We start from the raw sequence: 26156 nt of genomic DNA, 5'->3' as shown, positions 1-26156 counted from the left end.
CACTTCCGGCGCCGAGAGATTCAAATTAGTGGCGGGCCGGACCGGAGCGGTGGGAATCTGCTCGCGTCCTGCGTCCTGCCGAGCAGTCCTTATCCATGGATCTGATCCGAAGCTTCCACGCGAAGCTACGGTCTCTGGCCATCACCCTCGACAGCGAGACGGCCCGGCTGCAGCGAGCGCTGGACGGAGAGGAGAGCGGTGAGTGAGGCGTCGGGCGTCGGGGCCTTCGCGGCTCCTGCGACCCGCCCGGGCGCCCGCAGCCCGCCCCGAGTGCGGCGGGTCGGAAGGGCCTTCACAAGTACGAACGCACACACTCGGCCGAGAGTGTGTTATCTTAGCTACAGTGGCGAGGGGTGCCTCGAAAGAGATCTGGAAGGGCGGTGGCACACCCATCAAAACGCTCGACGTTTGTCGTCAGCAGGGCCCCGAGGGGCTGCAGGTGTCACCTTTTTATTATTTATTCTTCTGCCCCCTCAAGTATGTTGTTGTGGCTGTTTTCAGTTCTGTGTCCAACCACATTTGCTCTCCGCAAATATTGAAATAGCACTGTCACTGTGTTAGGAGGAGAAGCAGCATAGAATAAAAGTGTAAATTAAGTTGGCAGACTGAGCTCATAATGCGCACACTAATTTATACATGATATACTTGAAGTCACATAATGGATATTAATAAAAATACTGTGTAATTAAACAAAATGCAGTTATTTAGCACGGTTCTTTGCTTGTAGACTTTGTCTCACCCAAATGGCCCACAGTTGCAGTAAATGCCTGTATTTTCCCCAGCAACCCGTCAACACTAGTGAGTACCTTTTTTTTTTTTTTTTTTTCCTTTTTTTGGAAACCCCGACACCCAGCACAGGGCTCAAACTCAAGACCTGGGGATTGAGAGTCACATGACCTTGTGATTGAGCCAGCCAGGCACCTATCAATACTGCTTAAAAATAAAATTAATATAGCAGAATTCTTCACCACTAACCTTTGTATTAGACATTTAAAAAAATTGTTGCGGGGCCCCTGGGTGGCCCCGTGGGTTGAGCGTCCGACTTCAGTTCAGGTCGCACGGTTCGTGGGTTCCGGCCCTGCGTCGGGCTCTGTGCCGACAGCTCAGAGCCTGGACCCTGTTTCGGATTCTGTGTGTGTGTCTCTCTCTCTCTGCTCTTCCCTGCTCATGCTCGCTCTCGCTCTCTCTCTCTCTCTCTCTCTCTCTCTCAAAAAAATAAAAAATAAAACAAAAAATTTTTCAAAATATTGCAAGAGTAGCTCAGGTTTTGAGATTATTTTATAAATGTCATAAATGTAATTTGCCTTAAAACATCGTGCTCTGTAGACACAGACTCCTTTTACTTTTGTTATGTTATGAATAGTGTTCCAGCCATTTAAAAATGTTTATTTTGACTGTAAGAACAATATACGTACATGACAAAAAATTTGAGAAATGAAAAGTAGAAAGAGGAAAATAAATATTTTCTGTAACTCAGCCATCCAAAGACACCACTATTAATATTTTATTATTTTTTGTTACATTATTTTTGTTACATTATTTAATGTAAGCTCTACAGCTAATGTGGGGCTTGAATTCATGACCCACAGATCAAGAGTCTCCTGCTGTACAGACTGAGCCAGCTAGGTGCCACTTTGGGTTCTTGTGCTAATTTACCTTCTTACCAGCATATTAACTGTGTACGCAAATTTTGCACTTTCTTCTGGTTTTATAAGAAAAAGTTGGGATGATTTTTCTGTTTGTGGCCAATATGTATTACAGAAAATATGGTATTGGGGCACCTGGGTGGCTCAGTCATTTAAGCGTCCAACTTCAGCTCAGGTCATGATGTCACAGTTTGTGGGTTCGAGCCCCTGGTCCGGCTCTGTGTTGACAGCTCAGAGCCTGGAGTGCTTCAGATTCTGGGTCTCCCTCTCTCTCTCTGCCCCTCCCCTGCTCGTGCTCTTTGTCTCTCTCAAAAATTAATAAAAACATTTAAAAATTAAAAAAAATATATACGGAAATGTGATAGAGAAAATGATCACCAAAAAATTTCAGCTTTTATGAATCATTAAATTGATTGACTTTTTAAACTTCTTTATTGAGATATAATTCACATAATATAAAATTCAGCACTTAAAGGATACAGTCCAATGGTTTTTAGTGTATTCACAGAGTTGTGCAACCATTACAGTAAGTTTAGATTTTCATCATCCTCAAAAGAAACCCTGTGACTGTTAATATCCACTCCCCATGATCCCATCCCCAACTACCCTAGCCTTATGCAACTGCTAATCTGCTTTCTGCCTGTATATATTTGTATATTCTGGGTATTTCATATAAAAGGAATCCTACAAAAGTAGGCTTTTGTGACTGACTTATTTTAGCCTCATGTTGCAAGGTTCATCCATGTCACATGTATCAGTGATTCATTCCGTTATATTTCTGAATAATATTCCAATGTATGGATACGCCACATTGTGTTTATTCATCAGTTGATGAACATTTGGGTTGTTTCCACTTTTTAGATATTATGAATATATGTAAACATTTCCGGTGAACATTATGCTTTCAGGTCTCTTTGGTATACACTTAGAATTGCTGGGCCATATGGTAAACCTATGTTTAACTTTTTGAAGAGCTGCCACATTGTTTTCTAAAGTGGATGCACCATTGTACATTTCTGCCAGCAACGGATGAAGGTTGCGGTTTCTCCACATCCTCATCATTTATTATTACCTGTCTTTTGAATATAGTCCTTCTAGTAGGTATGAAGTATCACTGTCACGTTGACTTGCGTTTCCCAAATAAAAATTGGTCAGCTTTAACAGGTGAAAGGAGATCTTCAAAGAAGGCATGTTTTAGAAAGAGAAATATAATTCTTTAAAAAACTGCTTTTACATGATGTATAGTCTATATATCGCTACCGATTAGTAAGAAAGGTGACAGTACAGTGGATAAAGGATGTCCTTTCGATAAATGGTGCCAGGTCAGTTGGACCTGGAAATAAGAGTGGAAATGGAAGCTAAGAATGGATCTTGATCCTTACCTCATGCCATATAAAAAAAAAAAAAAATCAATTCCAGGAGGATTGTAGCTCTGAATGCAAAAGGCAGAACAATAAAGCTTTTAGAAGAAAACGTAAGTGTTGTCATTGGCAAAGATTTTAAAAACAGGAACCAAAAAGTGCTCATTATAAAAAAAATTGCTAGGTGGAATTACATTTCCTCCTTCTCCCCTCCCTCCCTCCCTCCTCTCCTTCTTGATCTGAGGCTAATTATTTAGGTATGTTCACTTGGAAAGTTCATCAAGCTATATACTTATGATTTTTGTACTTTTTTGTATGGATGTGATAATTTAATAACTTTTAAAACCAAGGCTGTAATACTTTGTAATTGATACGAAACAAATGATAAATATCTACAAGGATTTTATAATTCTAAGAAACAATACTAAATTATATTTTCTATTCTTTTTCCTCCTTTTCCTTATTGTACTTTTTCCATATTGCATTTTTTCCTTTGTCTATTCATATTGAAGACATTGAAGATTATCCAGTGAGAATTTTATGTGACCTTCTTTCTGAAGTCCAGACTCTAAAGGTATGGGTCCTGCAATATCAATTTATCATCTTTGTGTGGTAATTTTTAAATAGACTTAGTCTTTTAGTCTTAAGACTAAGTCTTTTGATAGAAAAACTCTAATGTACTTTTTTTCCTCATAAAAGGATGATGTCATTCTTCTTCTTGATAAAGCAAGTTCGGAAAGTCAAGAAAGCATTGGTTTCATAAAGGCAACAAAAGTACTAATGAAAAAAAATTCAATGGATATCATGAAAATAACGGAGTTTTTCCAGAAGTATGGATATAATCCGCATGCCAAGAAAAGCTCAGGTGTGAATGATTTGCATTTTATGGCGTTTGTTTTAGTGTTAAAGAAGGAAGGCAGCGTGACTCAGTACGGTTACTCTGGTTACGGTTCTGGCTCCGCCATCATGTGACTTGTCATGTGTGGTCATTTATTCATCAGCCTCTGTGCTGGATGCAGTGCTGACTGGTGGTGGCAAAGCAAAGACCGTCCTTCCTCTCCTTTCCAAAATGCTAGATTAAAGAAGAGTACAAGAGGGGCGCCTGGGTGGCTCGGTCGGTTAAGCGACCCACTTCGGCTCAGGTCACGATCTCACGGTCGGTGGGTTCGAGCCCCGCGTCGGGCTCTGCGGACGGCTCAGAGCCCGGAGCCCGCTTCGGATTCGGTGTCTCCCTCTCTCTCTCCGTCCCTCCCTTGCTCATGCTCTGTGTGTCTCTGTCTCTCAATAATAAATAAACGTTAAAGAAGACTGCAAGATAGATCCACATGATTTTAGGATGGTTGGTTTCTAGTCAGCTCTGCCAAAAATAGCCGAGAGACTGAAGGTAAGGCGTGCTATTTCATTTTTCTTGTTCTCAGTTTTTTCTTCCGTAGAACAAGAAATTGGGGGCAATATAAACTGATAAAGTCCTTTTTTAAGTTTTACAGTTCTAACGAAGGGTAGGATAACATGGTGTTTTAGAAGTAGAGCCAGACCATCTGAATGCAAACCTCTAATCCCACCATTTACTAGCTGTATTCTCTTTGACCACTTACTTAACCTCGTACCTCAGAATCTCATCTATAGAGTGGAGATGTTTAATACTACTTACCTTTGAGGTTGTGAAAGGATTGAATGAGATAAAGTTTGTCTAGAATAGTACCTGGCATGTTAATCGCCTGGTGTTAACTATCGTGGGGCCCATACCCGTGAGGGACTAATTTCAGCATACTTCAGTGTCTTTGTTTCCGTTATGAGAATGATCTTTGTACATAAATCAACCATTAATTACGTTCAGCAAATACATTTTGGGGATCTGTGCGGAGGGTATATTAAACAGTCTGCGTGGTGCAGTGGAAAGAATTCAGCTGACTTTAGCGTGAACAAGCTATGGATTCAAATCCTGGCTCCACCAGTTGCTACAGGTGTGTGACCTTGGCCAATTTCTCTGAATTGCTTTTTTCTCACTTGCAAAATGGGGAGGATGGTAACTCCCTGTGAGGCAGTGATATCACGATGATTTTATTAATCTTATCGGCGACAGCCTCGTGATAAATACAAGGATAAGTTTTTGGTAGCTCTTCTAACATTTCTCAGAATTAACAGAAAGCAGAAAGCACAATGCCAAAACAGAACGCTGTGAATCAGCAGCTCTTCCAAGGGCCAAAAGCCATGAAACCAGAGTCTATAACCGTTTTTTGTTTTTTTTTTTGTTTTTTTTTTTGGTATGGTACATACTCCATATTTAACACGTCCTGGTTTATCATGCATGCAAAAAGTGTCCTATCCTAGTTTGTTTCCTGTTGCCAGTCAGAACAAAGAAAACCCTACCTTCAAAGAGAAAGTGTGCACCCCTTCACTTCCTCCAATCTGTTTGATCTCTTCGCTGGCTAACTAAATGTACAGCCTAAATTCATCCCTTTTCTGTTCCTTTGGACCCAAAAGATTCTGACCGGGATCTATGCCAATGTTTGATAGACCCCATCTAACTCTAACTATAGGCTTTCCTTTAAAAGATGAAGAGAAACAAAAAAGATCATTATCAGACTTAACAAAAATACATTCCGATTCATAACAAAAGTACAAGTACTTTCTTCTTAAAAAGAATACAACAAACAAGGTATTTTGGAGAAACGTTTTCCCATCTCCTTCAACAAGTACAGTTGTTGCAATTCATATTTCTAATTTAGCAACCAAATGATATCTATTCAAGGTTGGCTAAAACAGATCTTTGTAGTAACTCCCTCCCTCCTTATTCTTAAACAAATGGTAGCATTTGGAATGAGAGGATGTGAGGTCAAGTTTTGGCTCTTTACATTGTATCAGCTGACTGTTTTCCAAAATGTTGTTTGGTGCCTTTATAAAAACAAAAAAAATATCCTAAGATATTTTGTGCTTGAAATAGTGAATATGAAAATTAATTGGAGTGGAACATTGAAATGCCTGTCCCATGGGGGATGCTAAACACATTTTAATTTCTCTTCCTTCAGCTCACCCCCTCCATTTTCTCTTCCTTTCTTGTTACCCTAATTACTGGCTCATTTTTCTTCTCCAACTTCATGCTACACATTTTACATTTGTCCCGCGCTTTCCTAATACCCATCCCATTCTCCATACCTTGCTATCTCACTGAAACCCTGTCATTTGTTGAGTTATCTCTGCCCAGATCCTGGCCAAATCCACATATCTTCTTTCTGATTATCCTGTTTGACTTTCTGTTGTCTCTCACACTAAAAGCTAGTGGTTTTCCTTCTCCAGTTCCTTGGCATCATAGGTGCTATCCTGGACCTTTTAACTGCAACTTGGGTCCCACACCAAATTCACTAACCATTAATGTATGCAGGAAATGGCAAAGGATTGTGGGGGAAAAGCATAGTTGTTAGTAAATTATTTAGTTTGAAATGTACAGTGTGGTGATTAACCATATGGGGTCTGGAGCCAGATATGACCTTTTCAGGGTTGAGAAACGACATATCTTTCTAATGCTCTCCTATTATTTTCCTCAACCAGACTTTTGATACAGGCGTTCCAGACTAAAGATAAAAACTTATCTTGGTGTGACAATCTTTTAAGCTTAGGCATCTGTAAATGAATAATCTAAACTAATGTTATACTTTGTGTTAAATCTAGATCATAGTTAATTCCACCCTGTAGTTAATGTCATCAAACGATAAAATAGTTCCAGAATTCATTAAGAAAGATTGGTAAATCACATTAGCTGGGGGAGTAAGGATATTGGACTTTCATTTGCATTGATTTTTCATCTTTTAATACTTTAGTTTACTTTCCTTCTTTAATGTGTCATCAAAATGGGATCTGGGTAGACAAAAGGTACACGTCAGAAATTTCCTACAGGGACAATTGAAATAAAACTTTAGAGACTAAGGAGGGAATCAGGACTTTTGCTGATTGGGGACATTTCAGATGGAGCTATTTTATGTGGCTTTAGTACTTGGGATTTTGTGGTTTGATGTTTGACCAGAATATGACCTCCTTGGTTTTTCCTCACAGCGGATGAACAAGAAATCACTGACTCTGACTCAGAGTCCACTAAGCATGAAAATGTCCAAATGCCTGATGTGAAGGACAGTCTGTCCAATCCTGCTGTTCCAAGCACTGCTAGTTCTGAGAAGTCTCCACGGAGTCCCCAACTTTCAGATTTTGGGCTGGAGCGGTACATGATATCCCAAGTTCCACCAAACCCTCCACAGGCAGTAAACGACCATGAAGAAGAGCCCAGAATTGTAACTCCATCTTCCAAGCAGTCCGTAGTTAAAGTACTAAAAACTCCAAAATGTGCCCTAAAGATGGATGATTTTGAGTGTGTAACTCCTAAATTAGAACACTTCGGTATCTCTGACTGTACTGCGTGTTTGAATGAAGATTACACGATGGGACTTAAAAATATGAAGGAGAATAAAAGGTAAGCCGCTTTAAAAAAAAAGTTTATTTATTTATTTTGAGACAGAGCAGGAGCGGAGGAGGGGCAGAGACAGCAGGAAAGATAGAATCCCAGGCAAGCTCCACATTGTCAGCACAGAGCCCACTGCAGGGCTTGAACTCATGAACCGTGAGATCATGACCTGAGCCAAAGTCAATAGTCAGATGCTCAACTAACTGAGCCACCTAGGTCCCCTGAAAATAATCATCTTTAAAAAGAACTGTCACTATCAGGGGTCTGCAGACTACTGCCACAGGCCAAATCCAGCCTGCTCCCTATTTTTTGTACATAAGGTTTTATTGGAGCACAGCCTAAAAAAGTTCTTTTTGGGGGCACCTAGGTGGCTCACTTGGTTAAGTGTGCAACTCTTGATCTCAGTCCAGGTCTTGATCTCAGCGTCGTGAGTTCTGCCCCATACTAAGGCCCCACGCTGGGCTCCGTGGCAGACATGAAACCTACTTTAAAACGTTGTTTTTCTAAAACATCTAAGACAGAAAACACTGAGGTTAGTTTATGAGGTTGACATACCCTTGATACACACATTGGCAGAGCATGCAAGAGAAAACTATAACCAGTCCACTTGATGAATAATAATGTAAAGTCCCAATTAAACTACTCACAGGTTGAATTCACAGAATATTACAAGCATAGTAGATAACTTACAAGTTAAGCTTATCTCAGGAATGCAAAGATAGTTTAATACTTGAAGCCCATAACATACATTTTAATGATTTGATTTAATAAGGGAAAAAAGGATAATCTTCATAGATGCCAATAAGGAATTTGATAAAAATTTTTAAGTTTACTTATTTTGAGAGAGAGAGAGTGCAGATGGGGGAAGGGCAAAGAGAGAAGGAGAGAGAGAATCCCAAACAGGCTCTGTGCTGTCAGAGGGCTCAGTCTCACTCATTGTGAGATCATGAACCGAGATCAAGAGTCAGACGCCTAACTGACTGAGCCACCTGGGTGCCTTAAGGATTTGGTAAAATTTGATACCCGTTCCTTTAAAACGTTTGGTCAAACTCCAAATAGAGTACTTCATTAACATGATAAATTATAAGTATCTAATAATAGTGAAGCTATCTGTCACCATTATTTAACATCATTCTTGATAACTCTGGCCAGTAACAAGTATTTCTAGGCCATGTTTTGTACATGGGCAACTCAAAAAATTCACATCTCAAACTTCAAGAAAGAGGCTCATAGAAGATATATTTTATATAGTGGTAAGTTAACCATTTAAAATAATGTTTTCCTATATTTTATTAATAACTAGTTCCTAAACGGAGTAGAAAAAAATCCATTCAAATTTGCGACAAAAAAAGTGAAATACTGATGCCAGTCGTGGGTAAAAAGATCTACATGATAAAAACCATAAATATTTCTGGGTTAAGTAAAGGAAAAAGTGGGGAATATAATGTTTTTTCTTCATCCTGATAGACCGGCTGAATGTTGTTAAGATGCTTAATCATGACAAATTAATTTATAGATGTTGTGCATTTACAACAAAGCCTCGATAGGATTTTTTTAAAGTAAATGATAAAATGACTCTAAAATTTACTTGGAAGAATAATAAGTAAAAGTAGCTAAAAAGGGGGTGCCTGGCTGTTCAGTCAGAAGAGCATGCAACCCTTGATCTTGAGGTCATGAGTTCGAGCCCTATGTTGGGTGTAAAGATTACTTAAAAACATAAAATCTTAAAAAAGAGAGTAGTGAAATAGTAATAAAAAATAATAGTAATGAGGGAATATGACCGAATAGTAAAATATATAATATACAGATACATATAAATATATATATTACAGAAGTAAAAATTATTCAGTAAATTATGCCAGGACAGTTGGTTAGTTGAACCATCTTATACTTATTTGATGATACTCCTCTTTAATTCCAGACATCTGAGTAAATGGCTAGAACATCCTTAGATGACAGGGATCAGTCTTTTTTAGTCTAAAAAAAATGACAAGTTCTTAATTTATATCTGTAAACTGGTTGCAAAATTCCACTTTATGGTTTTGAAACCATGAACTATGTAGCTCCTGTATTTGAACTGATGAGTTAAACTTACAGCTTTCCCTTAAGTCAGGGGTGCTTAGCCTGCTTCGCAGTCAAGGCTGTCAATACCAAATGGTTCATCACTTTTTTTGAGCCATGTGTGTACATTAATTAAAAAAAAAAAAAAAAAAACACAGTTCAATGGGACTTGTGTTACACAGAATGGAACTGACTGTTTGTCTACACTGGACCATATATAGCAAGACTGAATTTTTTCCCAGAGGTTCAATATTAACTTTTTTTTTTTTTTTACACCTTATAATTTCCCTATGAATCACACCAGTGAGGAGGCCATAGAATCAGAACCGGTGACCAGTAATCATTTCTTTGCTACTCCTGGCCTCATAATCCAGCAGTTGAAAAAAAATGGTGAGTATAAGAATCACATTACTTCTCAGCTATCCTTTTTCTAGATTATCTTTGTACAAAAATGGTTCTATCATCTTAGACACCCCCATAGTCCTTCTGCGTCTTGTCAGTTCATGCTATTGAGTTATGTAAAGTTCTAACCCATTGGGTGCGGCATAATTTCATACTAGAGAAAGAATTTTCCGGTATGCTTTTCATAGTTTTCCTGATTATAGCCAATATTTATCTGGAGCGCCTGGGTGGCTCTGTTGGATGAGCGTCTGACTTCAGCTCAGGTGATGATCCCACAGTTCGTGAGTTCAAGCCCCACGATGGGCTCTGTGCTGACAGCTCAGAGCCTGGAGCCTGCTTTGGATTCTGTGTCTCCCTCTCTCTCTCTCTGCCCCTCCCTTGCTCATGTGTGCTTACTGTCTCTCTCTCTCTCTCCCTCTCAAAAATAAATAAACATTAAAAAAAAATATTTGCCAGCCTGTTTGTTTCTAACATTTTAACTTAAAACATAAATATATATTCATTCACCAAACTTCTGTTACAGAATCAACAGTACCTTTTTTTTAAATTTAGCTTCAGCCCATTGATCAGATTCTACATTATTTTTCTTACATAAACTACACTTAGAATACAGTAGCTACCATTTCAAATTGTTTTTTTAAAATACTACAAGAACTTAAAAATTTCATACAGTGTTTTCATATTTGTCCCACCAACTACAAAAACATCAGTTTTCACAAAAATATAAAAGAAAACATTCTAGAGTTTTGTGATTTCTTGATTAATTATAATTGTCTAATCTCTGTCAAATTTATTGCCACATTTAAAAAAATTTTTTTTATGTTTATTTATTTTTGAGAGAGAGTGCAAGCAGGAGAGGGGCAGAGAGAGAGGGAGACACAGAATCCGAAGCAGGCTCCAGGCTCTGAGCTGTCAGCACAGAGCCCGACGTGGGGCTCGAACCCACAAGACGTGAGATCGTGACCTGAGCCGAAGTCGGACGCTCAACCGACTGAGCCACCCAGGCGCCCCTATTGCCATATTTTTAAAAGTAACTTGTCTTTATCAAGTCTTCCAAACTTAGGAACATCTTTTCAGAAAAATTCTTTTTGTACTAATTTCACTGACATATTAAATTATGTTATTAAATTAACAAGTATTTCTGGCATCAACAGGTGTGAAGAAAGACAAATGACTCATAGTAAACTTAGAGCTCAGCTTGTAGGAAAGAGCCTGTCTGTACCAAAGAGGGAGAGAGTGGACCATCTCATACATACCAAGAGTCAGTTCCCAGCGGAGCATAAACTTTTTCGAAAATGATGAGCGGGGGGCACCTGGGTGGCTCAGTCGGTTAAGCATCTGACTCTTGATTTCAGTTCAGGTCATGATCTCGTGGTTCATGGGTTCAAGCCCCTCGTGGGGCTCTGCGCTGACAGTGAGGAGCCTGCTTCCGGTTCTGTGTGTCCCTCTCTCTCTTCCCCCCCCCATCTCACATGTTCTCCCTCTGTCAAAATAAATAAATGAACTTTAAGCAAAAAAGAAAAAAAAAAAAAGGGAAAGGAAATGATATAGGAGAATATTTGTGTATTACTTCTGAAGTGGGATGGATTTTTTTTAAACATCTTTTTTAAAGTTTATTTATTTTTAGAGAAAGAGCACGAGTGGGGAAGGGGCAGAGAGAGGGAGAGAGTCCCAAGCAGGCTGTGCGCGCTCTATGCGGAGCCCAGTGTGGGCTCACTCACAAGACGTGAGATCGTGACTTGAGCTGAAATCAAGAGTCTGAACCGACTGAGCCACCCAGGTGTCCCCGGGAGGGATTTTTTAAAGAACAGCTCACTGACGAAAAAACTTCCGTATACCACAGGCAGTGTATTTGACGGAGGGAATGGCAAGCTTAGGTTTATCCATTAGAACTTTGGTTCAGTGATGGCTGGTCAAGAGAGATTGTATCGTATTTTAGTTTGACTCTATTCTTATGCCACAAAAGTACCTTTAGTATGATTCTTAGAGTCTATACCTAGTGAAAATTCGTCATTTGTTTACCATTTTCTTTATTTACTGTTGCTTCTTACATCCCACTCATTCCTTCTGGGTCTAGTTTTCTTCTTGTGAAAGCACAGCCTCCAGCAGTTCTCTGAGATACTTCTCGTCTGTGAGAAGTGGTCTCTGGTTTTGTGTCTGAAGATCTCTTTTTTCTTTCTCTGTCATTCATTTTGGAACAGTGATTTAGCTGGAAATATACAATAGATAGCTGACTTTCTTCAAAATTTTATACAGAAATTATTTCATTGTGATCCGGTGCGCATTCCTGATGAGCAGAGTCCTGTGGGCCTGGTGTGCTTTCCTGTGTAGATCTGTGGTCTTTTCTTCCCGGTTGTAAGATTTTTGTCATTATCTTTGATATTCTACATTTCTCTGTAATTTTACAATAAGTTTATTTGTTTTTATTTATTGCGTTTAGAATTTGGTATGATTTTCAAACTAAGAACTCATGTCATCAATTTTGGAAAATACTCTGAGATTATCTCTTTAATAAGATTACCTCTTCCCTAATTCTTCAATTTTTTTCTACTGGAATCTCTGTAACAGATTTTAGAATGTTCTCCTTCAGTCTCCTTGGTCTGTTAACTTCCCTTTGATATTTTCCTTTTCTCTATGCTACCTTGTGCTTTAGTTGGAACTTTCTTCCACTTTGCTATTTTTCTTTTATACTGAGTCTAAATTATTATTTTAATCTATTGAATTTTTATTCCAGGGACTACATTTTCTGTCTTACATGTTTTTCCCTTCAAATGTGACTGTTCTTTTTTTTCCCTTCCATAATCCTGGTCCCTTGCCTTATGATTTCTGTGCCTTCCTTTATCTCTGAACATTTTAGACCCATGTATTTGGAAAACAGTTTAAGGTGTTAATACTTTTGTTTATTGCTCTGATTCTCTTTCTTGGAGGTGCGTTTCCTTACAGGCTTTTCGTATTTTTTTTTTTTTTTTTCATCTACCTCCAAGTTAGCATATAGTGCAACAGTGTTTTCAGAAGTAGATTCCTTATTCGGGGTCTTTCCTGGTTCCATAGAAATTTTAGGATCGTTTGTTCTAGTTCTGGAAGGACTGCTGGTGTTATTTTGATAGGGATTGCCAGGCTCTTAGTTTTTAACTCCTCTCAGATGAAGTTGTTTTCAGTGTCATGGGTTGTCACGGAGTCCTGTGGAACCATTTCATGCTTGCCCCAGCCAAGGCCCCGCGGGTTTACCGATCGCACACGTTTTTATGTTAACTGCTTGACTCAGGTCGCCTGCACTGGACACGTAGAGTGAGCTCAGAACCCACGACTTTACACCGCTTGGAACTGCTACTCTGGTTTTCCGTTTCTTGCAAAGACTAGACTTTTAGCCTCACTTGCTTTCATCCTGTTCCCCTGGAGTCAGTGCCACTGGGCAAGCATTTTCCAGTTCCTGCTTCGCAGACCTCACTGCTCTTCCAGGCTCTCAGCTTGATGCACTGTCTCCGTTCCACTTCAGAGGCTGTCTTAGAGTCCCACGTGTTTGACTGTCTCCATGCAGATTTCAGATTAAGTAGATGTTAGCATCGTACTACATTTGCTTCAGATCTTTCTTTTACCGTTACACATAAAGCTAAATCCCTACTCCGTTATTCTCCTTCCCTTCCTCCCCTAAAGTGATGATTATTCTAAAGTATAGTTGTGGTGTTTGAAAATTTTATTTAAGTTACAACATCCAATTTTTATTTTGTCACTTGTTTTTTTTTTGTTCACTCCATGTAAATCCAGTTCATCTTAATTTTTAAGCGTTACATGAATAAGCCAAATTTCATTTATTCATTTGCTTATTAAGGGGTAGTTGTTTTTTACTTCTTTACTCCTACAGGCAGTGCTCTGATGACTTTGTTCCTTGTGTACATGTGTTACATCTAGGAGTGGCATTTCTAGATCAAAGGTGATGCATATCTTCCGTATTCTCTAAATGCTTAATTGCCACCCAAGAGCGGCTGTTCTGATTCCCACCAGCAGTGTTTCTGTTCCTATTTCTCCATCTTTCCCAGTACTTGATTTTTAGACATAATAAAATTTTCCTAGTCTGATCATTTTTCTAACATGTTTACTTTTTCTCTTTGATTTTTTTTAAGACTGCTTTCATCATACTATGTGTTAGAGTCATTAAATGTCTGTATACACATGGTTCTGTTTCTGAAATCTCTTTCTTGTTCTGATAGTCAGTTATGGCTTTAGAGTAAATCCTAGTGTCTTAGAAGGTAGGTGACCTCCTTGTCCTCTTCCCTCCCTCTTTTCTTCTTTAGAAATTTGATCTTCTCCAGAAAGTTCATACAGATTTTGATAGAGTTACCTGTAGGCGTCTTGTCTTCTTTGTTGCTGTTGTAAAAAATGTCTTCTCTCATAAACTGAGGGTTGATGGGTGGGTGGGTGGGTGGGAGGGAGGGGAAAGTGGGTGACGGGCATTGAGGAGGGCACCTGTTGGGATGAGCACTGGGTGTTGCATGGAAACCAATTTGGCAATAAATTTCATATTAAAAAAAAGATCTTCTATCAAATTATATTTTTAATTGCTTGTTGCTCTTTTGCTAGAACTACTGATTTTTGTTTTTGTATATTGCCCTTATACCTTGCTGAACTTTTATTAGTGCCGATGATAAGCGAATATGAAGTTTTGTTTCTTCCTGTCTAGTCAAGCACACACTGTAGCTAATCTCTTGAGTTCTTAAACATAAAGTACACAAATTATATTGACTATAATGTAAAAGTTGAAATCTTGGGATGCCTGGGTGGCCCAGTCGGTTAAGCATCTGACTTCGGCTCAAGTCATAATCTTTTGGTTCGTGGGTTTGAGCCCCATGTCAGGCTCTGTGCTGACAGCTCAGAGCCTGGAGCCTGCTTTGGATTCTGTCAAGTGGTCTCCCTCTCTCTCTGCCCCTCCCCTGCTCGCACTCTGTCTCTCAAAAATAAATAAACATTAAAAAAAAATTTTTTTAAATAGTTGAGAGAGCTCTGACGTGGGGCTCGAACTCACAAGTTGTGAGATCATGACCTGAACCGAAGTCAGCCGCCCAACCGACTGAGCCACCCAGGTGCCCCTCAACTTTATTTTCAAATGTATATTTTTATGCCATTGTTTGTGTCTCTTAGATGGCGACTATACAGATTCCCCCTTGGCACCCACGTTCTGCACTCCTGGTTTGAAAATTCCTTCTACAAAGAACAGTATAGCTTTGGTACGTTTCCATAACCTTGAAAGCTCTGATCTTTTTCCTGATGACCTATATACGCTACTATTTCTAGACGCAGTCTGTTTTAATATTGTCTGTCAACTGTACTTCAGTTAAAAAGGAAAAAAAACCACTTAGGCTACTGCAGCCTTTAAGAGTACATTTACATATTTCTAGAGGGGAATTTAGGGGAATTTGGCAGCATATAGCAAAAGCTTTAAAAGTTTTCATGCCCTTTAACCGTGTCTCAGAATTTACTCTAAGGTACATTGGCACAAAGAATTATAACAAGGAGTTTATAGAGGAAGGAACAGCATTATTTATAAGAGCAAAGCATGGGAAAAATCTACATGTCAAGCGGTAGCATAGAAGCAAACTACACTAGGCTGTGTATGGTGTTCTGTAACTAGAGTATGTTTTTATTATTTTTTAAAATATTTATTTATTTTGAGAGAGAGAGTGGGAGAGGGCCGGGGGAAAAAGAGAATCCAAAGCAGGCTCCGCGCTGACAGTGCAAAGCCGGATACGGGACTCAAACTCACGAACCATGAGATCATGACCTGAGCCGAAAGAAGAGTTGGATGCTGAACCCACTGAGCCACCCAGGCACCCCTAACATATGTGTTAAAGCACAGATAAGAACATAAAAAGAATGTTTTAAAAATACTTAATGATGGAAAATGACATGCATGTGCATGTATACACACACACACACACACACACACACACACACAATATATATATTTTATTTCAAGTGAAAAGAATAAAAGAATGGATAAAAACACACCAAAATGTGATTGTCTCCAGGTCACAGATTCACGGGTGATTTTTTTGCCTTTTCCAAATATTACTCGATGAACAAATTAATATAATCCTACCTCCTCCCTTTTTTGAAGTCACTATGAACACTTAAGACAACCGACACGGTAGGCTGGGCTATCCGTAAAATGTGGCTAGTACATCTGAGGAGCTAATTTTTACTTTTAAAAACTTGATGAATTTCAAATTAAATCTAAGTAGACCCGTGTGGCTTGTTGCTACTCTACTGGACGGAACAGCTAGACGGACAAAATACTAGTATGAGTTGAAGTCCCTATCAGGTTATCTCCTGCTAGTACTTGCCACTTTCAATGAATTCACTCCTTGTGTTCCTGTTCTTGTGGAAGGCCCCCTGCTGATGTGACTCTATGAACTCTGACCCTAGAGAGAGGAGGTGATTTACTGAGTTGTTCAGGTTAGCACGAATTGCATGCTAAGCTTACCTCACACGGGCTTTCTTTGTGTCAAGAGTGAGGGCGTGTGGTCACACTTTTGCTTATCCATGGTGTTACTCTTACCTGGGACAGCTTAGTGTTGCCTGAAACTGGGTGGGTGAGTCCCTCTAACCTTGTTCAGTCAGGCCTGTTTAGTTTTCATAATAAGCTGTAGCTCAGCCTTTATTAGTAAGAAGAGAGTATTTTGTTCTCCGTGTGCCATTTCTTTGTTTCCTCCATTTTCTTTAGTGATCGGTCGAGGAAGAGCGGGTCATTTTTGTGCGACAGAACTAAAATTGACTAATTTTTATTTACTGTATTTTATGCCATCATAATTTAATGATATACTTCTGTTCAATAGGGATCCACAAATTATCCATCATCGGAAACAAATAGTTCATCAAACGATTTGGAAATGAAAGACTGTACATCGTTAGTTTTAAATTCGGAGAAGTGTTTTGAGAGTTTTGCGGATCCCTCTTCTCCCGTAATTTCTTCTTACGAGAATCTGCTGAGAACACCTACACCTCCAGAAGTCACTACCATTCCAGAAGATATTCTTCAGGTTATTTTCCCAGGCTGTTTCTTTTTCTGATACATTCTTTTCAAAATTAGACATTTATATTAACGACCTGAAACTGTATAAAAACCATCTTATTTCTCATCGGGCTAATGTGCTGGTTTGGGTACTGAGAAAATCCGAATTCTGGGCTCTCAGTCCCTTCTGAGAGTACCTGGATAAGGCTCTTCAGACTCAGCATGAGCTCAGGATTTCATCATACTTTTATTTCCTCATGGTGCATTTTCTCTTTACCTTCAACTTCATGTTCTGAAATGTCCTCTTATAATATTTTATAATAATTGTTCAACTGCCATTGCCACGTTGACCATTTTTTCCATTGGAGGTATGGCTGGCAAAATTGGAAATGCCACGTACCCCCCCATTCTCCAGGGTAGGGTATCATGGATAACATATCAGTGTTTCTTGAACCTGAGACATCTTGGACATCAGTTTGAGAAACACTGACTTACATGTTAGAATATCTGATTCTTTTTTTTAATGTTTATGTATTTATAAGAGAGCACACAAGTGCACAGGCGTGAGCGGGGGAGGGGCAGAGAGAGCGAGGGAAGGAAAGAATCCCGAGCAGGCTCCGCGCCGTCAGCACAGAGCTCAACTCGGGGCTCCGTGCTGCGAACTGTGAGATCGTGACCTGAACCGAAATCAAGAGTCGGACGCTTCACCGACTGAGCCACCCAGGCGCCCCAAGAATGTCTGATTGTTTTGTACACCACTTACCTCTAGTCTACTACTGATCTGTAAGGACTACCAACTCTACCCCGTCACCACCAGTCCTCCCCACCCTAATAGAAGTTAGAGTGGCAGCTGTCGCTTAGGCAAGTGGAGTCGTTCAGAACCGTTCTCGCAAACTACCTAGCTTGTGGAGAGCCGTGGCTACTTGGAGTAATACCTAAATGCCAAGAGAGCGGACTCATCCTGTGATATCGAGAAAGTATTTGCTACCCTTTGTTTTTGGTCTTCTCTGTTTTCCTGGACATTAGAAAATCGGGTGTGCGTCTTCTATCTTTATAGGAGTTTATCTAGAGTTTCTACTTTGCTGTGGCCGATCCTCCTTTTTATTTCTACGTGAAAGGGGGGGATCCTTGTATTTCATGTATCACCTCTTTGTGAAAAAAAATCATAGCTGATATTTCAGAGTCTCCTTTTCATAATCTTTAATAGCTGATCATCTTTTGAGCACATATTTTGCCTCTTTCCTAGATACATTTTCCCTGACAGTGTTGTAAAGGCTTAATTTGCTCTCGGGGATATGTTGCTGCTTATTTTACTTCCACTAATCTTAGAGTACATTTTAGAAGGCTTCAGAAGTCAAGCCTCTACATCAAAGTTCAATTTCAAACTCCATCCTTTCTTGGCTGTTGAATGTCTGTGCTGCTGAAAAATTACTGTTTCAAATAACCCATATTTTTACATTTTTCTTGGCTTTTTTTTTTTTAAAGATTTTTTTGGGGGGTAAGTTTATTTTTGAGAAAGAGAAAGTGGGGGAGGGGCAGAAAGAGAGGGAGAGAGAGAATCCTGAGCAGACTCCACACTGTCAGCACAGAGCCCAACGCGGGGCTCGAACTCACAAACCGTGAGGTCATGACCTGAGCCAAAACCAAGAGTCGGACACTTAACCGACTGAGCTGAGCCCCTTTTCTTGGCTTTTCTTGAGTATTTTATAACACCTTCCAAGTTTGTTGTGTAGTTCTTGGGACCTGATAAAAAGGAATTTGTTTTGTTTCAGATTTTATCAAAATACAACTCGAACCTAGCTACTCCAGTGGCAGTGAGAGCCGTGCCACCCGGCAAAGCGTTCCTCGCCAAATACGGAGCACCACCGAGCGTCCGAGGTGCTGGCAACAAAGAAAACTGGTGAAGGTAGGCGCCATTCCAGAGAAATCACCTGTGTTATTGGAGGAAGACACTTACAAATGAGCATTCAGATGGTAGTAAAATGTTTTGACATTTGCCAGCTTAACAGGTTAACAGCCCAACTCTGGCTCTCGGGATACTGAGCTTGCTGTCCCTGTAGTTCAGATCCCCACACTAGCGAGTAGGAGGTCACTGGGCACATGATTTTCTAAGTGCAAAAATACATAGTCACAGTGTTCTGTCATTTGTGTTGTTGATGTCTATTATAGCTCATGGATTTTTCTTAAACTTTGTATCTTTTTGCAGAAAACTTTGCAAGTTTTGTAGACACAGAACAGAAGGCGGTGGAAGCGGAGCGGGATGGACTCGTCGTGTAGCCCCACATCTTCCCCCTTTTTCCAAACCAGCCCAGAGTAAAGATGAACACGGACACAGATGTGCTTTTTGTTAAGATTTGACTCCATTTAACCTCGATCTTACTCGGCTATTCCGTCGTTAAAGTTGTCGTTATGACTGCACTGACTTCACATTCACCTGCCTGATCTAACAAAATGGTTGAGAGATACTAGGACGCAGGGTAAAAAGTTTAAAGTTCTTAAATGTTTGTGACTTCCAACAAGGCCATCCTGATCTCGTGGCGGGGTCGTGGTGCCGTCAGCCAGAGCTGGGCTCCTCCCTTGATTCTGGCTCTGTCCTTGTCCTGTCTCCTCTCACGACTGTCCCTGAGCCTTTCACACCTTTTAGCTCAGCAGCGCTCTCTTAAGACTGTTGTCTACAGATGACAGCTTAAGTTAATTTAGGAAGAGGGAGGAGGCCGCAGGCCTGGGTGATTATACCGCGGACGGCCTCGGGCGGACCACCAGAGCCAGGGGCTCACCCATCAGGACGCGTGCCTTTTGTTTTTACTCACAGCTTCTTCGTACGGTCCGCTCCATCCACCACGTGGCTGCTGACCCTCTCAGCGTTCCCTCTCTCCAGCTTGGCCACCCAGCACACCCCGAGCCTCTATGTGGAAGGTTTTGAGGACTCCTCCTGGGCCAGGTGCCCTTCTGTGGACTGTCACCTGGGACCCTTGTCTCTTGAGCCCTCTGATAGCTTCAGGCCTCCCTGTCCAAGCCCAGGAAGTAGTTCTAAGTTCATGCAAGTAATGCTGGCGAACTCCAGACTACAACCAGAGGGAAAAGAAGGGCCTGTCCTCTGTGGACACCAGTTAAAATTGAGAAGCAGCAGTTTGCAAGTATCTTGACAAGGTGCTTCAGTGTCCCAAACCTACTAACCTTCAAAGGCTTAGGTTTGGGAAATTTGACGCAGGAAGGATGACCCGGCCCTCTTTTAGGCCTGCGCCTCGGAAGTCCAATGTGAAGACCTGTCCCGCTGTGCTCTTTTCATCCTGTTAGAAGATCATCCCTAAAACACCACTTGATGATTCTTTGTTCTAGGAATTACTATGTGGTTATAACTTAATTTTTGTTAAATGTAGTGTAACATAATTATCTGCAAGTTTTTCAGTTTTATGTTTCAAGGGAAAGCTCTGGTCAGTTTTATATATGACTCCCGAATTGCTGTCAAGCTCTTGTTGGCAGTTTTCTGGAGCTACACGCACATAGATCGAAGAGCAGATGAGACGGCCGAAGGAGGGAGGGGTGGACTCGAAGCATATTCGGGACTCAAGCCTGAGGTTCCCCTAACTTTGGAAGACGGAAAGAGGCGGAGCAATCTAGCAAAGGAGGTCGAGAAGAGGCCAGTGAAGGCAGAAAATATTTCACAGAGAGTGATCAACTCTATCAATATTGCTGAGGATCCAAGTGAAAAGACAGAAGCGACCACTGGGCTTCGCGAAACAGGTCGTTGACGGCACTAGTTTTTTGTTTTTTACGTTTGTTTTTGAGAGACAGAGCGTGAGCGGGGCAGAGAGGGAGGCACAGAATCCGAGGCAGGCTCCAGGCCCCCTGCTGTCAGCACCGAGCCGGACACACAGTTCAAACCCGTGAACCGTGAGATCATGACCTGAGCCAAAGTTGGATGCTCAACCCACTGAGCCACCCAGGAGCCCCCGACAGCACTAACATTGACGGGGACCCAGGGAAGGAAGTTCGCAGTGGACTGGAGAGAGGGTGGGGGTGAGAAGCCTCAGGTGTCTTAAGATGCAAAATAAAGACCGAAGTAAGCGTTTCCGGTCGCCTGCTTTTTTCGCGGCGGCCCCTCGACTTCCATTTGCCCGAAACTTCTCCCCACGACGCTTTCCACTTTTCCCCCATGGCCCTAGTTCCCGTTACTTCGCGCTGCGACGCTTCCAGCTTACTAAGCTCCGAGGGTTAGGATCCGGCGAGCCTGTCTCCTGGCTTAAAACCCTTCAGCGTCCCCCTGTGCTTTCGAAACGCAACCCAAGATCTCTGAGGCGGCCTCCGCGGCCCTATTCGATCTGACCTTGGGCCACTTCTCCCTCTTCGCTCGCAGCTCGTGCTCTCCGCACAGGCCAACTCGCCTTTTCCGCCCCTTCCTGCCGCGGGGCCCCACACACACTGCTCTCGAAGGAACATTCCCCGGCCGCCCCGCTTAGCGAATGCCCTCCCGTGGCTGGAGGTTCCGCCTCAGTCCGCCCACCACCGGCCTTTAAGGGGAAACGGCACTCCAGGTTTCCCGGAAGGACTCACAGCCGAGCCCCGGGCCACAGCGGCCGGCCGCGCCGGGCCTTTGGCGCACGTCAAGACTGCCAGGGCCGATCCCGGGACTTCGGGGAACCGCCGGTGAACAAAACCGCGCGCCCATTGCCTCGACGTGCCGAGACGCACGGCCGCGGCTGCCAGCCGCCATCTTCTCACCGCGAAGCGGACGGAGCCCCGGCCGCAGAGCGCGAGTCGAGGGGTGACAGCGCCGAGCCCGATCTTCCGGCCGGGCCTGCAGCCGGCCAGCTCCGGCCTGGGGCCTTTCGGTCAAATGCTTCACAAGCTCCTCTGCCTCGCTAGCTGGAGTTTCCTGGCCATTTCAGAGGCGTTTGGGGCCATCTGCCTCCGGTCTCGGGGTAAATGTCACTCTCTCCCCGGTCCCGCCTGGTTCTTTCTGAGCACCGTATTTTCACCCTTCGCGACAGGCGGCAGAATTTGTGGTACGTTTGGGTGTACGTTTTTGTCGCTACGAACGGACCGCGAGCTCGAAGACGGCAAGGACCTTGGTTGCTTTTGTTCGTCATGTAGACACCCAGCAACTTAAGCTACTGAAACAGTGGTAACGTCTTACTATGCGAGGCACAGTTCTAAACACGTGAACCAATTTAATTCTTGGATCAACTCCTACGAAGGATCGAGTACTCTCATGCCAACGTGCACATGAGTAAGCCGTGGCTCTACTCTAGTGCCGGACTTTCCTTTGCCAGGTCCCGCGTCCCAGCCCAGATCCCGCTTCCAATTCTTTCTGCTGGCCTCACATCTCTGGACGTGTTCCCTCCCCCTTGCCCTCTGCCGCTACTGCGATTCGCACCTAAATTACCGCAGTGGCAGCAGACATTTCCTTTGTATCTACTCCAGCCACCGGGCACTTCAGCGCCTGCCTCCCCACATCCGTGCCTTTGCCCTTGCCAGATCCCACATGGGGAACAGAAGTCCGACCCAGCTGCCCTTAGGAGCTGGACAAGCTCCAGTGCCATTTTCAGCAGTGATTACCTTCGTCCTGACACCTTCCGACCCACCTGTTACCAGTTACACTTCCGTGACTAGACTGGAAGACTTTTTTAAAAAAAAATTTATTTTTATTTTTGAAGGCGAGAGAGAGAGAAAGCGAGACACAGAATGTGGATGGGGGAGGGGCAGAGAGGGAGACAGAATCGGAAGCGGACTCCAGGCTCCGAGCGCTCAGCACGGAGTCCGACGCGGGGCTCGACCTCACAAACCGAGCTGTGAGATCATGACCGGAGCCGAAGCCAGATGCTCAACTGACTCGGCTGCCAGGCACCCCTAGACTGGAAGACTCTCTAAGGATCCGTATGTGGCTCAGGCTTATTGGTGTACTGCCAGGCCCAGGCACCTGCTATCCGACGGGCACTCGTTACATGGATTTTGTCCCGGCAAAGTACTGAGAAGCACGAGGGGAGCTGAAGTAATCAGGAACAGCACAGATTCCAACAACGCCCAACAGGGACTCTACAATTTACAGGTGTGAAAAATGCCTCGGGAGGTTCACCTCACTCACAATTGAAACTGCTTTAATTTCATCAACTCCCATCTGAACTTTTCTTAGGAGCTGCTAGCCTGGACAGGAAATTCTGACAACCGAAGGCACAAAACAAGGGGCCACAAATGCTTTTTTTCCTCTTCCTTAGTAAACAGCACTTTAACTGAATATTCACCATGACGCACACTCAGCAGCATTTCATTGGCTCCTCCCCACAAACTCAAGGTTGGTTTTGTAATAACACCTTTCTATAATAAATTCTGCATAACATTCCCAGGATCACGATTTCTGTTTAACAAAATTATTTTCTTAGTATTTAGTATTAAAATTGCTTTTTAGGCTTGAGCTTATTCCCCTGCCAGGGATTACGGGGGGGGGGGAGAAAATCCCTGAGAAACAGACTTCCTTCGGGTTTGGTTCCACTGCGGGCTCCAAGAAACTACAGCTATCGGCAAAACCACCCACAGTCAAGCAGCAAAATACAAATCGGAACACACGGACCCCGTCCGGCTGCTCTGAAACTCTCGGCTGGGAGCTCTGGTTTCACTCACGATGGGTGGCTTGGTTTGTACAAACACTGAAACCAGTCTACATACTCCAGACGACTGGCCCCTGGGAGAAACCAGTTGTGGCGGGAAGATTTCCTGCAGGAAGCAGCCCTGCAACGTGAGTGGGAGCCAGGCTGCAGAGGCGAGAATGAAAGAAATCGCCAAAGAACCCTACTTGGGGGAACGTACGTTTCAGCTTTTGCTGGGTACCTGGGTGCGCGTGTGCCCCACAGCGGTGCCCACTTGAAGCAGGCCCCCACCTGATCGCTAGATGGAACCACAGTCTCCGTAGCTTGGCTGTCAAGGTTCAGTGAGGAAACGCAGTCAAGTTCCTCGTGCCGGGCACAGCCCAGCACTGACTGTAATTCTGAGCAGCTGTTTCCGGGTGCTGCCTCCTCAGTTTCCCCAAAACCAAGTCTGGAATTCGTGTCTGATTGAATAGAAAGAGGCAGGCTAAGTTCAGCTCTTTATTTAAGAATAACAGCGCTTAAATTTTAGAATTTTCAACCTAAGCTAACAGTTTAATAGCTCTCTCCCCCTCACAGGCCTGCGCGTGCTCACACACACGTGCACACTGCTGTCTCAAACGTCACCTGAGCCAGGGATCACTATGGATAGGACGGTCCCAGTCGTGTTTTGTAAAACCTAAATAGAATGTAATGGCGAGACTCCCTATTGAACATCTGGTAAATACCTCAAAATGCCAAGTTCACATACACTGTGAGGAAACTGGCAAGTTATTACAGGCAACACGTGAACTACAACACATACTCCAAAGGGAAAATTTCAACTCCAAAATACCCTAAGAGCAAGCGAGGCAGTCAGGATGCTACGCACTGAGCACGGTGCTGTCACGGTGACCATTTATTTCTATTTTGTATTTAAGGAAGCGGCTCAGTTACTTACCCAAAGCCATACTTACCAAAGCCAAACGTAAACAAGGACTAAGTACAAGTCTTCTGATTCTTGGCATTATAGTCAGTAATAAGTTCATTAGATAGTCCTTAACTGTACTTTCGGTGGAAGACCACAATCTTTAAAGGAAAAATTCCACGTTGGAACCAAGCAAATAAACCACTTTAAAACTACTAAGACAATAACCTGGAATTACAGGAGAGCCCTCACTGCGGTTCACATCATGGGAAACACTGTCTTACGAAGGTCCTGAATTTAGTTCCTGCTTTTGCCGTGTGCACAGTAAATCAGTTTCTTCCCACACACAGGAAAGGACCATGGCTCTTCTTCTCAAAAAAAAAAAAAAAAAGGTTGAAATTACTTTTATGACCTCCAGAACTCAAGTCCATCTAGTCTGAATGAATACAGAATCTAAGAGTTTGGGGTAAACTTCAGAGAAGAGGCCCGAGATTAGATCTAAGCTCCAAGCTGGTCTCTGCCGCCTGGTGACGGCCTTCGCGATGGGGGGCCCATCCCGTCACATTTAAAAGGCTGCTTCTGTGTGTACAAAACGACTGCAGTCGGACTCTGAAATCCACTGCCAGCACCTCGTCTTTCATTCCGGAATATACGCCTTCCATTTCCTCCCGTAATCCACTAACGTAATTTAGGCTTATTCCACAGCAGCCACATGGTCCATACACTTCAAGACGGGAACAAGAGTGCCACGGAAGACCGGTTCCAGTTGTGACTAAACTCGACCTTACGGAAAACAGGTAGGACTTAGGGTCACTTACAGGTCAGGCCTTTGCAGACACTTAATCCTGTGTGCCATCATCCCTCTTTTACAAACACACACAGATTCAAGCAACGGGTCCGCGGCTGCGGAGCTCCTGGTGCAACCAGATTACGTCATCCCAGCCGGTCTTTGGCATCACGCTCGCGGACCCTCCAACCACATACTCATATGCAAGCCCGTTCCCCCCCCACCCCCCAACGCCCCCTCACCGGCACCATCAACGGGACGCAAGAGTTATCTCCTACTCGTTCCACTGGGCCTCCTCCCTGGCTCTGCTCCCAGGTCTCAAGATTCTGCTTTCATCCCTCCCTCCATTTTCAGATCTTCAAGGGAAACCTTTCCACCCTCACCTAAGTTCTCACCCTGATTTCCTCGCTAGTGGTTCCTGTCTTCAAAATGCCTATTCTCCCCATTTTTAAGACAGAAAACGCCCCGTGGCACCCATCCTCCTCTAACTTTTTATGTCACCGTACCTTGATTCAGACGGCGCGATCTCTTCCAGCACACATGGCTTCTTCAACTCGCTTCGGCTCGTGCTCCCGCAAGAGGCCTCCGCCAGCCACCTCACCCTAGTTCTACCTGCACGGAGCGGCCGGGCCACGAGCTCACACTCTATTTCGTGCGACACCACGGCTGTCACTCTGCCCCACTCGGGCTTCAACACAACATCCTCCACTACTCGGCATAAACCCCAAATGCTAACTAAACCCTGTTCCCATCGCCATGAACTTTCACACTCCGGTTGATTGCACACATGTATTTGACAATACAGTTTTACATCGGATGCTAAGAGCACTTTTCTTCATTATTTTATGGAAGGACCAGAAACACGGACGTTCTGTTAATACCCAACACAGCCAAATCTAATTCCTAAGGAGACGCATTACAATTCATTTAGAGTTTAAAGGCTTAATGGCAA

At 42.8% G+C, this 26156-nt stretch overlaps 1 protein-coding gene across 1 annotated transcript; it reads left to right on the top strand.

Moving 5' to 3' along the window:
• Position 1: 1 nt before the first annotated feature.
• SKA3 (spindle and kinetochore associated complex subunit 3) lies at positions 2–20319 on the top strand. The gene is made up of 9 exons (XM_040448007.1): positions 2–198; positions 3520–3581; positions 3707–3872; positions 7058–7469; positions 9826–9911; positions 15060–15145; positions 16754–16957; positions 18702–18835; positions 19136–20319. Exons 1-8 carry the CDS (start codon positions 96–98, stop codon positions 18831–18833), a joined length of 1251 nt encoding a protein of 416 aa, XP_040303941.1. The 5' UTR covers positions 2–95; the 3' UTR covers positions 18834–18835; positions 19136–20319.
• Positions 20320–26156: the final 5837 nt, after the last annotated feature.

Source organism: Herpailurus yagouaroundi, unplaced genomic scaffold (assembly GCF_014898765.1).
Source record: "Herpailurus yagouaroundi ecotype Mexico unplaced genomic scaffold, PumYag 197, whole genome shotgun sequence".
Lineage (NCBI taxonomy): Eukaryota > Metazoa > Chordata > Mammalia > Carnivora > Felidae > Herpailurus > Herpailurus yagouaroundi.
Note: the sequence above shows the minus strand (reverse complement) of the source record. Positions and strands in the feature narration are given on the sequence as shown.

Bases quoted from the DNA above. Each gene is read 5' to 3' on its own strand.
- SKA3 (XM_040448007.1), top strand. From the start codon at position 96: ATGGATCTGATCCGAAGCTTCCACGCGAAGCTACGGTCTCTGGCCATC. The intron at 199-3,519 runs GTGAGTGAGGCG...TTCATATTGAAG, and splicing joins GCTGGACGGAGAGGAGAGCG to ACATTGAAGATTATCCAGTG. The intron at 15,146-16,753 runs GTACGTTTCCAT...TCTGTTCAATAG, and splicing joins CAAAGAACAGTATAGCTTTG to GGATCCACAAATTATCCATC.